At 38.8% G+C, this 15,842-nt stretch overlaps 1 protein-coding gene across 1 annotated transcript in view; it reads right to left on the reverse strand.

Moving 5' to 3' along the window:
- Positions 1-15,842, reverse strand: part of syndig1 (synapse differentiation inducing 1) — a gene marked incomplete at its 5' end in the record, with an annotated part of 173,050 nt that overhangs the window by 96,688 nt on the left and 60,520 nt on the right. Inside the window, 1 exon segment of the mRNA NM_001097349.1 lies at positions 3,371-3,933. Within this exon segment, the coding sequence (NP_001090818.1) occupies positions 3,371-3,850 (480 nt within the window).

Raw genomic sequence — 15,842 nt, forward strand, 5'->3', positions numbered from 1 at the left:
CTGCAATGAGAGTTTACAATATAGTATAATGTTAATTGCCTCAAACTATCCTTTCTGGTGACTTTTACCGTGCATATTTCATATGCAGCTTCCTCTCGCATTGTGCCTTTCTGCTGTGCACGTCTCCCTATAATCTGTATTGGGCCCAGAGACCTGCTGCTGTCTCTCACTATTGTTATGGTACTATTATCCAGAATGCGTGGGACCTGGAGTTTTCCAATAAGAGTTCTTGATGTGGAGCACCATGCTACAACTAAAAGACTTTTAAACACTTAATTAAACTTTTCAATTAACATCTCAACAGCTATCTTGGTTGCTAAGGTCTTGTTCATCTTAGCAACCAGTGGTTTAAATGAGAGACTGGAATATGAATAGGGGAGGGGAAGAATAGAAAGACAGATAATAAAAAGTAACAACAGTAATAAAATTGTAACACAGAGCGATAGTTTTTTGCTACGAAGAGGACATTCTTTAACATACTAAAGGTTGAACATTCCCTTTTAAACCTAATTGGTGGCAAAACAATTCTATTGGGATTAATATATGTTTAAATTATTTTTTAGTAGCCTTATCTAGAAAACCCCAGGTCCTGAGCATTCTGTATAACAGGTCCCATACCTGTACTAGAACAGTGACACCCATTTTTCAGGATGAGGCAAGATAGAGCAATGCAGGAAGCTGGAGCATTTGTGCCCCTGGTTATAGCTGTAAGTATGAGTAAGGGACTATTCTGGGCGGGTCCTCCTCAGGTAGTATAGGCATGTTTTGAGCACCGGGAATATTGCCCATAGCTCCAACTACAGTAAAGAACCATAAATAATAAAGATGCAGGCAATGTCCATTAATTTATACAACAGCACTCTCTTTGATTAAACTATTAGCAAGGCTACAACCCTATACAAGTGAATAGAGAGATGTGAAATTATCCTCTGACAAACTGTGCTTAACTGTCCTTTCGTCCTTTGATAAATGTGCTCATTGTTGATAGATTTGAGACACACCTCCAACATAAAAAAATAGATTAATGATTTTTCCTTCATAACCTTCTATATCTAATCCATAGAGTTACAGAACGTATTAAATTCATTTGCTATTCATTTATCAGCCTGAAAGAGGAACACTGATTATATCAATAGCAAAAGCTCTCAGAATTATATATTGTGTTCATTGATAAAAGGACACTTGCTCCATGCCCTGGTGTTGGGAAAGACATATTTAGTTAATGACTCCTTATCTGTCTGCCTTCCCTTATCATTAGGAAACAGGGAACTGAAATGTAACCCTGGATATTTTGGAAGGGAAAAAATTAAGTGACATCCCTGCCTTCATGCAACTAACTGCACGCTGCCCAGCCGCACGTATATTTTGCTCCCATACGGAGCACTGGGAACAGGACGCACAGAAGAGAGACGGCCTTTGGGCGTCCTGTAGTGAAATCCGGTGCTGTGCAACTGCCTTACTCTTGGATACCTTCATGCACAACTACAAGAAACTGAATCTAACAGATTTAATTCTTTCTTTGTAATGTAATCCATAGGGGTTTTAATTTCAATTTATTATTTTTTTATATTCCAAAGGTTTTATGGGTAATTTTCAAAAGCTTAATCATAACTATACTCGCATTTATGGCATTTTTTATGGTGTGCCAGGAAGGCTAGTAGTGATTTGTGGGTCAGGAAATACTCAACCCTAACCCAACCCTAACCTGCAAGACTTTAACCTGCACCCAACTCTAACTTGCAAAACCCTGACCCGCACTAGACTTTCCACTCTTTATGGTTTTAGAATTTTATTCTCTTCTAAAGGGTGAATTAATATTATTTAAAGACAATGCATTTACTATAAAATAAAACAATAACCTTGTGTTTTACAAGGTCTGTGTCCTTACTGATAGTGCCTTAGTCTATGCGTAAGGCCAGAGAGATCCATAATAATTGATCTCAACTCTAACAGAGGTTCAGGCCAAAACCTAATTATGCCAGGCAGCAGTAAACATGATGCTGTGTATTCTCCATCCATCCTTGGGTGTTAAGTTAGAAGGGAGTTGCTCACACTGTTTTAGCATCTGTCTTAGATTTGATTTAGGCTGGATTCTCCCACCTGGGCAGATGCAATATAACATAAAACTTAGAGAGGACTCAATGAATACTAACAATTGACAGAAATCTGCTCCTTTGTAAACATTCCTTGCTGACGTTATGTGTCTTACAAGATAGGGGACCGCATCGGCTCATTGATGCAGTCCCCGAACCGATTGCCCCATTGCAGCCATTATAATTCGATCGTTTGGCCCTGGGGCCAAACGATCGAATTAGCCTACATGTTCCCCGATATCGCCCACCCGTAGATGGGGATATCGGGAGACGGTACGCTCGCTTGGCGACCTCGCCAAGCGAGTGGATCTTCACGTGTATGGGCACCTTTAGTCTTCTAATGCCCCAGCAGAGGAGTGATCAGCTGCAGTTTTGGAAGAAGAGGGGCTTTGAAAAGAGGACCCGAGGTTTAAAGTAATTGACTATAACCACTGGGTGTATAAAGAACCTCTCCTACTCTCCGCAGAACAAAAACCATACACAACATGATATTTTAATTATACTGTCCCTTTAAGTTGTACTCTCTCTTTAACTCTCTGGTAATAGTAATAAAAAAAGGTTTGCCATGGTGACCCTGTAGAATTATACAAATGTACAGGATATTACACCATATTACTTATGTATTATTTAGTCAATGTGAACAACTATTGTTACATTTATCCCATTGGGTGGCGGCATAAGGTTTTCTTTCGGCAGCACTCATTGGTAGTGTGTTAGGATCATTTATTAATTCATTTCTGCTGGTAACAATTTAATTTATATGGAAAACCCAGTGAGACATTAGCCTTATGAAAAACCCCATGCTGAGCTCGTACAATCATATTTCTGAATGTTAAATGAATGCAGCACTTTGATACAGCAGAGGACTGTAATGAGGACTGTGAAAAATACATTCTTTCACCTGTGACGTATTATTATGAGTGGGGTAAAGGGAATTTGTGGCTGGAAAACAGAGGTTTTTAATGCAATTCTTGTAAATACATTTTCCCTCACAACCTTTATAAGAGACACTTTAAAATGATTGCTCCTATTTTTATGTGGTAAATTCTTTTCATTTCTATTTAGATTTTATTGCGCTATTCATGATAGCTGAAGAAATGCATGTAAAGATTGATAAACAGGCAGATATGTCAGCTGCAACAAGTGAAGTAAAGAACATTAAATCTAAAGTAAAGACAGAAATAAAATGTGTTTCATTTAATGGAGTTTAGCTCGCCTTAAAGGACCCGTCATAAGTGCCTGGTCATACATTTTTCATAGGTTATTGCAATACTGACCTCCAACTCCTGGAAGTCTTCCTCTTCTTCAACATCATACGAGAGAGTATGAATTTTGATATCTTCAGACGAAAGGTCTATGAACTTGCTATCTGGATAATCAAGGCTGTCTTTGGTGGGCGATCTGTCTTCTATAAATGTGGTTTCACAGCACTCACTGCTGACGTTCTCCCCCCACGAGCGCAAGACGTTCTCCGAGTACAGAATAATATTTGGCCGGTAGTGGGACTCCACAGTCTTTTGAAGCATGTTTGGATCCAAGAGTTGCTGAACGGGTTCATTTTTAATGTTGTCTATTCCGATCTGGGGTGAAATACTTCCAACAATATGGCTCTGGTATTGAGGGGTCGGGTAAACAGATACCATCCCATCTTTGTTCTCGGCCATTAAATTTCTGGTGTTGATTAGGCCATTCTTTTTCCCAGCCTCTGTGATTTTATTATGCAGAAGCACATTGTTCTGTTCAATTAAACCATCCATATTTTGCATGTGATCGTTTTGCTTCCGTGGCACCAGTTGTAAGTAGGAAATACAGGTCACATTTGCTAATGGCTTTTATCTTCCTAAAAGCAATAAAAAGAAATGAATTAAGAAAAGCAGGAATGCTGGCAATCACCAACAATGAGTAATAGGGCCGTTTATATCTTTTATGTGCTGAACAATGAATATATGTATATATGGCTGCACTGCTAGAAATGGTGCAGATAAGTCACTTACCTATACTGTATATATACATTTGTAATGGAACCATGATTTTAACAATATGACATGTTTGAGTGCTCCGCAAAGCACTGGCATGCAATCATAACCTAAATTAATGGATGTCAGTTATTCTAACAATGCTAGGAGCAAACCATGAGATCACCGGGGTGCTAGCAACATCAAAGATCCTGATCTTATTGTTTGATTTAGGCTGATGGCAGACGAGGCGTAGGGCGGATATTTACGGCAAGTGGAAAAGCGCTTGCTGAAAATACCCCCCTACGCCTCCTACATGTGCAGGCACATGTAAGAGGCGTAGGGCGGTATTTTCAGCAAGCGCTTTTCCACTTGCCGTAAATACCCGCCCTACGCCTCGTCTGCCATCAGCCTAAAGGTAAGGGTTACCTACAGGATGTTTTATACAGAGATATACCTTTTAATTCTATGCACAATTTCTTAACAGCTCCTTAGCTGCCATTACTTGAACAGATTTATGAGCACAAAATATATGTATGACATTCACATAGTTCTGTCAGATTTAAAACTGACAATATGCCTTTAATGATACATTTCTGACCTTTTATCACCAAGGTCTCACATGCTCATCATAGTCAACACACAACATCAGCCATTTCAAACGTAAATTACAAATCGACTCCATAGTTATAGTCACAGTTTTCTAGAAGGTTGCCATGTTGTCATCTTACAAAATATTGCTACAAGAACAATTGGTATGAAATGTTTTATCTTAGAAACACAAACAAATATATTTGTACTCACAACCTAATTTACAAGTACATTAGGGAACATAGTAAAGAGATAGAAGGGGATCTTTATTCCCATAAAAAACAACCAACGCACCAGAGGCCACCCCTGTAGACTTGAGGAACTGAATTTAAAGCAGTGTAGGTAGTGTTTTGCAGTTAGGTTGTTAAATGCTTTGCCAGATGATGTTGCAATGGCAAATTTTATTAATGCCTTTAAAGGAGCAGTTCAATGTAAAAATTAAATTGGTTAAAATAGATAGACTGCACAAAATAAAAAATGTTTTCAATATACTGTAGAACCCCCATTTTACGTTTTTCAGGGGACCATGGAAAAAAAAAATCAGGGAAAAGTGTTAAAGACACATAAATGTAAGCTATTTAAAGGAAATAACTACAGGAACCATTTTTTATTTGCAACTGACACCCCATTGCTACATGGCACTGACATAGAGGCACCCCTTCCCCCCTTCTACCCAAAGAGCATTCAGCACTGACACCCCATTGCTACATAACACTGACATAGAGGCACCCCTTCCCCCCTTCTACTCAAAGAGCATTCAGCACTGACACCCCATTGCTACATGACACTGACACAGAGGCACCCCTTCCCCCCTTCTACCCAAAGAGCATTCAGCACTGACACCCCATTGCTACATGACACTGACACAGAGGCACCCCTTCCCCCCTTCTACCCAAAGAGCATTCAGCACTGACACCCCATTGCTACATGACACTGACATAGAGGCACCCCTTCCCCCCTTCTACCCAAAGAGCATTCAGCACTGACACCCCATTGCTACATGACACTGACACAGAGGCACCCCTTCCCCCCTTCTACCCAAAGAGCATTCAGCACTGACACCCCATTGCTACATGACACTGACATAGAGGCACCCCTTCCCCCCTTCTACCCAAAGAGCATTCAGCACTGACACCCCATTGCTACATGACACTGACATAGAGGCACCCCTTCCCCCCTTCTACCCAAAGAGCATTTAGCACTGACACCCCATTGCTACATAACACTGACATAGAGGCACCCCTTCCCCCCTTCTACCCAAAGAGCATTCAGCACTGACACCCCATTGCTACATAACACTGACACAGAGGCACCCCTTCCCCCCTTCTACTCAAAGAGCATTCAGAACTGACACCCCATTGCTACATAACACTGACATAGAGGCACCCCTTCCCCCCTTCTACTCAAAGAGCATTCAGCACTGACACCCCATTGCTACATAACACTGACACAGAGGCACCCTTCTCCCCTTCTACCCAAAGAGCATTCAGAACTGACACCCCATTGCTACATAACACTGACACAGAGACACCCCTTCCCCCCTTCTACCCAAAGAGCATTCAGCACTGACACCCCATTGCTACATAACACTGACACAGAGGCACCCTTCTCCCCTTCTATTCAAAGAGCATTCAGCACTGACACCCCATTGCTACATGACACTGACACAGAGACACCACATAACATTGACTTCAAAATGTACATCCATATCTCCGCACTGTATTGTTCCTAAAACAAAAATCTGTACCATTTTAAAGAAAATCCGCACCTTGTAACTTGTACCTTTAATGAAGGACTGGTGTTTCTGTTGCTCAGTCACAAATTCCCCCCATGCTTGTGCAAATCTCGCAATATTTTGTAAGCTCCCGGATAGGTGCGCATGCGCAGTGTGTATTATGAGGCGATAGTGGTGACGCTGACCTTCCCAAGATGGCGCCTGCGATCGCAAGACATGGGGAAACTTTGCTTCCTAAAGTAAGCACCTTTTTCAGATTAAAATGAAGCGATTTGCTAGGGCAAGGCATGTTAAAAAACAATGCAAAATGCAGGAAATACAAATACAAAGTGCGGGAAGAGAGCCCATAGGAATGCATACAAATTGGTGGGACCACAACAAAATGGTGTAAATGGCAGGAAAACGTTAAATCCAGGGATGTAAATTCGGGGTTCTACTGTAGTCACTTAGCGAAAAATGTATTCCATAAAGTCTGGAGTGAATAGATGTCTAAAGTAAAAGCCAGAACACTACTTCCTCCTTTACAGCTCTGTCTTTAGCTGTTAGCAGTCAGTATCCAATCAGTGACTTGAGTGGGGCCATATGGGACATGACTGTTCAGTTAGTTTGATTTTGAATCTGACCTGCGTGCTCACAAACTTACTGAATAGTTATGTCCCATGCCCCCCCCCGCTGACTAACTAAGAGGTTAGAATGCTGCAAGGAGGAAGTAGTGTTCTCGCTATTATGTTAGACATCTGCTCCCTCCAGCCTTCATAGATTAAATTTTTGCCTAATTAACTACATATATTAGAAACATTTTTTATTTTATTTTGCATAGTACTCAATCCACTTCTCTTGTGTATACTTGTAGCTAATTTGGCCAGATGAGTTGCACTTCCATTGTACTTGTATATTTTACTTAGCCTTATCGCTGAACACTTTATGTGATATAATACAAATATTTAAATATTCTTGGTTATATGCTAAGAATAATGATGAACGAATCTGTCGTGTTTTGCTGAAAAATTTGGAGAAAATGTCGCGCGTCAAAAAAAAATTTGCATCCATCATTTTTTGTTGCGCACGTCAAAAGAACTATGCACACAACAATTTTTCTGGCGTGCATAATTTTTTATGTGGGTGACAATTTTTGTTGTACCGTGAATTTTTCCACGCTAAATTTTGTCGCCCATCTCGCTAAACAATCCGCCAATTGCGAAACGTGGAAATTCAAAGCAAATTCATGCCTGGCGAATTATTTCACCCATCACTAGCTAAGAATACTGAAAGAAAATATCTGGTTTATTTTTATGAGTTACTGGTCATAGGACTATGGCACACATGGCCCAGTACTAACTATGGGTCGCTCTTCATTTCTTTAAAAACCTATTGGTTGGCTACTTTTTTTTTACAGCACTCGCTATTGTTCTTACTTTCCATATTAATATCCTTTGCGTTAGGAATATTCATTTCTATCTCAATTTCCTAATTTCCACTTCCAAGATTGTTAAGGCCAAATGCCAGTAATGTAGCCATTGTGGACCTATATAGGCCTTCTTCTTGCTACTACTGGTGCTTAGACATCAAGCTATTTAGCTGTGATACAGCATGCCGACCCCTGGTGATTGGGTGCTTTATGACCCATGGGAGAGAAGATGCTGATTTTAAAAAAATTTCAGAAATTGTTATAAAAACCACTAACTTGAGGAATGGATTGCAGAATGTATTCTTTCAAAAATGTATGGTTTGTTAGTGAAATGTTTGCCCATTAATCTAAAGAACACTGATTTCTGGAGAGGTGCTTTGACAATTTGGTATTGTAGTGCTGGGAGTTTTTGACCCATAACATTTCTATAAAACTATACAAATTTGGTATTGACATTTTTTCGGAGACATGGGACTTTCCAAATCCGTATGTATTTTTGTGCATAAAATATGTTTCTGATATATGTGTCTATATTTTATGGGCGTTTGGAGGATTCACAACATTATGACATGGCACTTCCATGCGCTTCCTGGACCATAACAAAGAGAAGATGGAAGAAGCCGAAGCTGTTTTTAGCAAACAGGAGCACACAGCAGGATAAATACAGGGAGAATTTCATTTATAATACCCCAGGACAGTGGTATGGAGGTTTGTCAATTTTATGGTCATAACTTTGTAACTAAAAACCCCTGTTTTTGTTAAATATGCATAGATACTAAATTACTAGTGAACCAGGGGATCAGGGAATGTGCATTGGTCACTCAGCCAGATCCGAGTCATTGTACTTATATATTTTACTTAGTCTAGGAGTGCTCCCACAACCCCCCTTTGTGTAATTTTATACTTTAGCAGAGTTATTCTGAAGGAAGAATGGCCAAACCAATTGGTGGTCTTAGGCCTTGGTGTTGGTCTAGCAATCTCTCTCCTATAAACTAATGGTGGGGGAGGGCTAAACCCTGTGAATAAAACCAGTTCCCTGGTCAGAGGATATTTAACCAGAGGTAAATAGTTAGAACCCCCATATGGGGTTTACCTTGACGAGGTATGGTGGCTTGTCAATTTTAAGATCATAATTTTGAAACTTATAAGCCCTGTTTTTGTAAATACACACATGGATTCTAAATACTATTTACTTGCATACTGTATATCTATTTTACCCAGTTTCATTTGTACCCTGAACTGTTCCTTTAAGAGTGGCTTGTATGAATTCTTGGACAAGCATAATATCCAGGCCTACTATAATACTAAACAGATTTTAGTATAGTTTATGTATATGAGTGTATAGATAGGTTGGAGGGGTTAAACTTGATGGATGGTATTGATAAGTATAATGACACTGCAAGTATAATGACAGGTTCAATGTAACTCTTTTCAAAATACCAAACCAAACACTTACACTGATGAAAAGGCCTTTGATTGTGTGTATCACCCCCAGTTATGATGACCTCTAAACAACACATTTTTATCATGAAACAATATCATGTAATATTAAGTATTAATCCACTCTCTAGTTAATTGTGAACTTAATAAAAAATGTTTTCCATGCTAAAATAACCCCTTGCATATGATTTCAAAATCAGTAACAATGGGATCCCTTTAGCATAGCCTCCACGCCATTAATGCCTCCTCTGTTTTACCCTGTTCTTCTCTTCTCCTAATTCTTCCTCGACTTCTCTTTTTCTTTATTTTCCAGCAATTTTAATATAAAAACAAATACCCAATATAACCCAATAACTATCACAATGCTGTGCATACAGTCAGTGGCAGCAGCATAAAGCAAGCCAGTCATAATTACTAATTTTATATTTTTTTTACATTTTATAGCAGATTGAGGTGGTTTTATTATAATTCAATTTTCTGCCAATAATGGCACATTGTCCCCCTATTGGCTATCACAAAAAAAGTCAAAATTAAATACTCACTACATGTACAGGATCCATTATCTGGAAACCTGTTATACAGAAAGGCAAAATCCCATAGGCTCCATTTTAATCAAATAATTTAAATTTTGAAAAATGATTCCCTTTTGCTCTGTAATAATAAGACAGTACCTTGTACTTGATCTATCTAGTATAAATAAATTTAAAGCAACTGGACTTGTTTGGTAATCATTGAAGACGTTTCACTACTCATCCGAGCAGCTTCTTCAGTTCAACTGACTGGTATGGGAAGTCCTCAGCATATATACTCTTCCACTAATCCAATCACGATGGCACTTTGTAACTCTTCAGAAAGGTGACATCTGAAACACACAGAGGTGTGAATGCTGTGGAGTTACTTTGAAAGGATTACCAAAGTATCATGCAACTCTTCAAAACAGGTGTAACTTGTTAGAGTTGCATGAATGGATGTGTGAAGAGTTTTGAAACTGCCGGGGTACAGATGTTAGAACAGCATTGTATGTAGCAGACAGATGGTGTTGAAGTCCCCCGCCTCTGTTAAGGGATGGTTTATTTGTGATTGGATTAGTGGAAGAGTATATGTGCTGAGGACTTCCCATACCAGTCAGTTGAACTGAAGAAGCTGCTCGGATGAGTAATGAAATGTCTTCAATGATTACCAAACAAGTCCAGTTGCTTTAGATTTATTTATACTAGATATACCATGACCTGGATGAATGAAAATCTTCATAGACTTGTACTTGATCCTTACTGGAAGGAAAACAATCCTAAGGGTCATTTATTTTATTAAACCATGTTTTGTTGCTCAAGGCACCATCATCAAAGAAGCTGAGCATCCTGAGCAGCAGGAAACTAGTCACCAGGTCCATGAGCTACATCGAATAGATATCAAACAAATTCTGTCACCCAAAAAAATGGGGCAGCAGAGAGAATGACTTTTTCAATATAAACAGTTATAAACTCTGGCCATTGCTGTGCCAGAAGGTAGACCTATTCTATTCATGGTTCCTTCATGTGTAACCCTATTTCAAGCCTCATTGTTTTTTGATTGTTAAATATTGCAAGTTGGGTTTTTTAAGCAATTATAATCAGGTTAACGTATCATTTCTCAGCTAGCCGCTGCACACGGAGATGCCTCATTCTCATTACAGGCAGTAGGTGGTGCTTAGGGTTTTTAAAGTTTGATGGTAGGGTTTTGCCACTACAATATGTGCTGACTAAACTGCCTCAAGTGACAAAACACTGTGTAACCAAAGGTCATGTTCCTTAAGACTAGCATGCCTGGGCTCTTCTCTTTATTTTGTGGAATCTTTATAATATTTTTACTAGCCTGCACAGTGCCAGCCAGGCCAGCCGGGCACCCTAGACTAACCAGCCCCCCTTCCCCCACAACACGTATGCACAAACAAGCACACATGCATTGACAAGAATCAGGGATAGAGATACAATAAATGCGAGAACAAGGGCTTGAAATAGGGCTAGACTACAGAAGAAGTAAATCACTAATGCCCCCCACCACTGTGCTCTAGGCACTTGTCTCCTAGTTCTGGCCCTTAGCTTGCAGTTACATAAGTCATAGTGATACACAACATTTTTCGCCGGGTATGGATTTGCAGCTAAAATCTGCATTTTGCCATCAGCACATATTGTTGCTGTAAAAAAGTAGACTCCAATGTATTCTACACAGAAAAAGTTGCACCCATTGACTTCAATCCATTTTAAACATTTTTGCAATTCTGGAAATTTTCCTACAGTTTCGGGACAAATTTGCTCATCACTGATTTTAATATCATTGTTAAAATACAAATACAATACAATTGTTTTTACCACAAAATTAAATATAGTGTCAAAATAAAGAAATGGATAATTAGAACAACATCTTAATTTGTCCTTGCCATACTTACTATTGTCTCTCAGAGAACACTGGGCAGCAAACTGGAAAATGAGGTTCAATGTTGATAAGTGCAAAGTTACGCACTTTGGTAGAAATAATATAAACGCAAACTATCTGAATGGTAGTGTGTTGGGGGTATCCTTAATGGAGAAGGATCTAGGGTTTTTTGTTGATAACAAGTTGTCTAATGCCAGGCAGTGTCATTCTGTGGCTACTAAAGCAAATAAAGTGCTGTCTTGTATAAAAAAGGGCATTGACTCAAGGGATGAGAACATAATTTTGCCCCTTTATAGGTCCCTGGTAAGGCCTCACCTTGAGTATGCAGTGCAGTTTTGGGCTCAAGTCCTTAAGAAGGATATTAATGAGCTGGAGAAAGTGCAGAGACGTGCAACTAAACTGGTAAAGGAAGATTTAAACTATGAGGTGAGACTGTCGAGGTTGAGGTTGTTTTCTCTGGAAAAGAGGCGCTTGCGAGGGGACATGATTACTCTGTACAAGTACATTAGAGGGGATTATAGGCAGTTGGGGGATGTTCTTTTTTCCCATAAAAACAATCAATGCACCAGAGGTCACCCCTTTAGATTAGAGGAACGGAGCTTCCATTTGAAGCAGCGTAGGTGGTTTTTCACGCTGAGGGCAGTGAGGTTGTGGAATGCCCTTCCTAGTGATGTGGTAATGGCAGATTCTGTTAATGCCTTTAAGAGGGGCCTGGATGAGTTCTTGATCAATCAGAATATCCAAGGCTATTGTGATACTAATATCTACAGTTAGTACTAGTGGTTGTATTTATAGTTTATGTATGTGAGTGTATAGTTTGGTAGGTGTGGGTTGGGTGTGCTGGGTTTACTTGGATGGGTTGAACTTGATGGACACTGGTCTTTTTTCAACCCTATGTAACTATGTAACTATGTAACTATGTAACAATTACAGCAAATGAAGGTATCTAGACTGAATCACTGTGGGTTTGAAAGCTCAGGATACTCAATTATTTTAAAACTGTTCTTAATAAGAGTTTCATGATTCCTAAACATACACACTGGGGGAAACAAACGTAACAGAAGGAATTTTAATGGAAGAAGCTTTAAAAATCAGTGCGACAAGGTACTGTTTCAGTATTACAGAGGAAAATGTTTAAAAATGTAATTTTTTTATTAAAATGGAGTCTATGTATGAGATGAACATTTGAAGCAGCGTAGGTGGTTCTTCACGGTGAGGGCAGTGAGGTTATGGAATGCCCTTCCTAGTGATGTGGTAATGGCAGATTCTGTTAATGCTATTAAAGGAGAATGAAAGTCAAAATGTAAAAAGCATACTGCCCAATAGTCCTCCTATTGTTTAGTAAAAACTCCACACTTTTGGCTCACCTAATCATATATTTACTCAGTCACACTTATTTCACATTTTCTAGAACAGGCAGCCATCTCTAAAAAGGTATTCTCCCTTCCTTTCCCTCCTTGCTTCATACTGCACATGTGTTTCATTCCCTCCCCCCCTCCCCTCTGCCAGATCAGCTTCTGATTGGCTGGTGGGCATGTGTAGCTCAGAACAGGAGACAGGATCAAGTTACACACATGCTCAGAGAATAGGAAGGCTGCCGCTGGCACCTACAGGAAGGGGAGAGAGATTTCAGTGATGTCACTGTAGGCTTCACACTGCTGTAGGCTGCCAGCACCATATCTCAGAGAAGCAAGCAGGGATCTGGGAATTTAGATATGCAGTAAGTACTTTAAAAGAATGCCTTTAGACTTACTTTTAATTTATATTAACCTTTCCTTGTCCTTTAAAAGCAGCTTGGATGGTTTCTTCGACAAACATAATAACCAAGGCTACTGTGATTTTAAGATCTGCAGTTAATATAGGCATTGGTATATATAGTATATATATTAGTGTATAGATAGGTGGGTATGAGTGTGTATGTATATATGTGCACTGTGGTTAGTTTGAAGAGGCAGAATTTGATGGACTTTGGTCTTTTGCCAACCCAACTTAACTATGTATCTATATAAGTATCCTATGTCAGCCTAAGTCACTCTTCTCTGGCCTTTTTGTATTGTAATGGCTCTAAGAGTGCTGAAAACCAAACCTCCATTACATATTCTAAATAGGGTCGTAACAGAATGACCTCCACCTTAACAGAGACTCTCCTCTGTGGATCTTTATCTCTTTTAATATACAACATTTACACAATCTTCGCTTCCAAATTTTGGCAAACAATTTCAAGTACATACGTAGAAATGCCTTACAGCTAATGAACTACAAAGCTTTCTTGCTAACATATGTGCTAAACTGCAGTTAGCTATAGCAACCAAACAGATATTTATTATATCCGGGTACTACTAGTTAGAGTATATATTATATATAGAATATCAGAGCAAATAACTGCACTGGTTCAGTTTAGCATCTATGTTAGTAAATAAAGCCTTCTGTATTTCTGATCTGGTGTGGGGAAGAGAATCCAGACATCATGAATCCAGTTCAACAAACACGTATCCCATTGCATTGTATGCTACTTTAATAATTTAATCCCCCACACTGCTAAATGTATATTCTTGGAAATGGAAAGGTAAAAATCTGCCAACAGTAAAAATAGGTTTGACTTATTATATTTATAATTTTGAAAGGCAAAGAACCGTTTTTCATTGTTAAATAATGAAATTAGATTTTTGAAAAATCATAATTTAAATTCACAGCAGGAGATTTTGAAGGGGAAGAACAACTAATTTGCACATTTATTATATTGTGCTGTTTCATATTCCTGTCTTTAGATTTGTTATTCCCTATACCCAGACTGCAGCCATTTGTATAGCAAAAAGCTGGTAAATATGTTTTGTATGAAGAAAACCTTTCCTATATTTATTTTATACTAAAGAACTTATTGGCCCATTTGTAACCAACTGTTTTTAAAGTCTGTTTCAGTTTAATAATTCCTCTCCATATCTACTACAGGGCTCCTGCATAATTCAGGTAATTTATTGACTCTAATACAGGTATATTGTGCAATTATTTACCCAGCATATCTACTGCATTTTCCCCACTCAAGTCATCTTCAGTTTATTATGTTTAGTGTACATGGCCTAAAGGTGGCCATACAGTGTAAGATCTTCTCCTGATATGCCCACCTACGGGTAGGCTATATTGGGCTAATTCAATCAAATTAAAAACGTCAGGCATAGGTGCTGTCGCATTAGGAACTGCATCAAAAAACCGATTCATTCTCCGATCGGAAAAATCAAACCTGCCCGATCAGGATTTTCCCAATTTCAGATCAGATGTTGGTCAGGGAGGTCCGTCTGTGGTGCCCATACATGGGCAGATAAGCTGCCGAATCGGTCTAAAGGAAATGTATGGGCACATCTCTGGGCACCTTTAGTGTTTGTAGTTGTTGGTAGTGCCTTTTTAGCACCTGTCAACTGCCCAACCCAACTCTAAAGAGCAAAATCACTTCAGAGAAGTTTCTTAGCACAAGATAAACAGATGAAATCATATTTCTCAAATAAAAAGCAAAACAAGTGAATTTTGTGATTAAGTAAGTCTATATAGCTGCTAAAGGTACAAAAGGTCTTTAGAGAACAACAGTTTATGGCAGCAATGTGTGATTTCTATGCAGCTACAACACAGATATGGAACATGAGATATCCTACAACAATTCTGGTTATTCCTCACCATCTTAATCTACTTAACACCTTGAAATGTAACTAACTACGTGTTTTCAGGCAAAGCCTTCAGTACAGGTATGGGATCTGTTATCTGGAAACCCTTTATCCAGAAAGCTGAGATATAAAGGAGGGCTATCTCCCATGGATCCCATTTTAATCAAATAATTAAAATTTTTAAAAATGATTTCCCTTTCCTCTGTAATAATAAAACAGTACCCTGTACTTGATCTTAACTGAGATATAATGAATCCTCACCGAAAGCAAAGCAATTCTATTGGGTTTATTTAATCTTAACATGCTTTTTTAGAAGACTTAGGGGATGGTGATCCAAATTACAGAAAGATCTCTTATCCAGAAAAACCTGCGCATTTTGTATAACAGGTCCCATACCTGTAATAGCCCGAGGTATTCATTCACTTTTGCACTATCTTTGTTAACTTTTCTTCTATAATATTTAAGATATGAATTAAACATACATGAACATTATTCATAAATTGAATGTATGAATAATTATTAATATACAGGTGTTTTTCTCTAAATGTCACATTT

The sequence above is a fragment of the Xenopus tropicalis genome, chromosome 5 (assembly GCF_000004195.4).
Source record: "Xenopus tropicalis strain Nigerian chromosome 5, UCB_Xtro_10.0, whole genome shotgun sequence".
NCBI classification, from domain to species: domain Eukaryota; kingdom Metazoa; phylum Chordata; class Amphibia; order Anura; family Pipidae; genus Xenopus; species Xenopus tropicalis.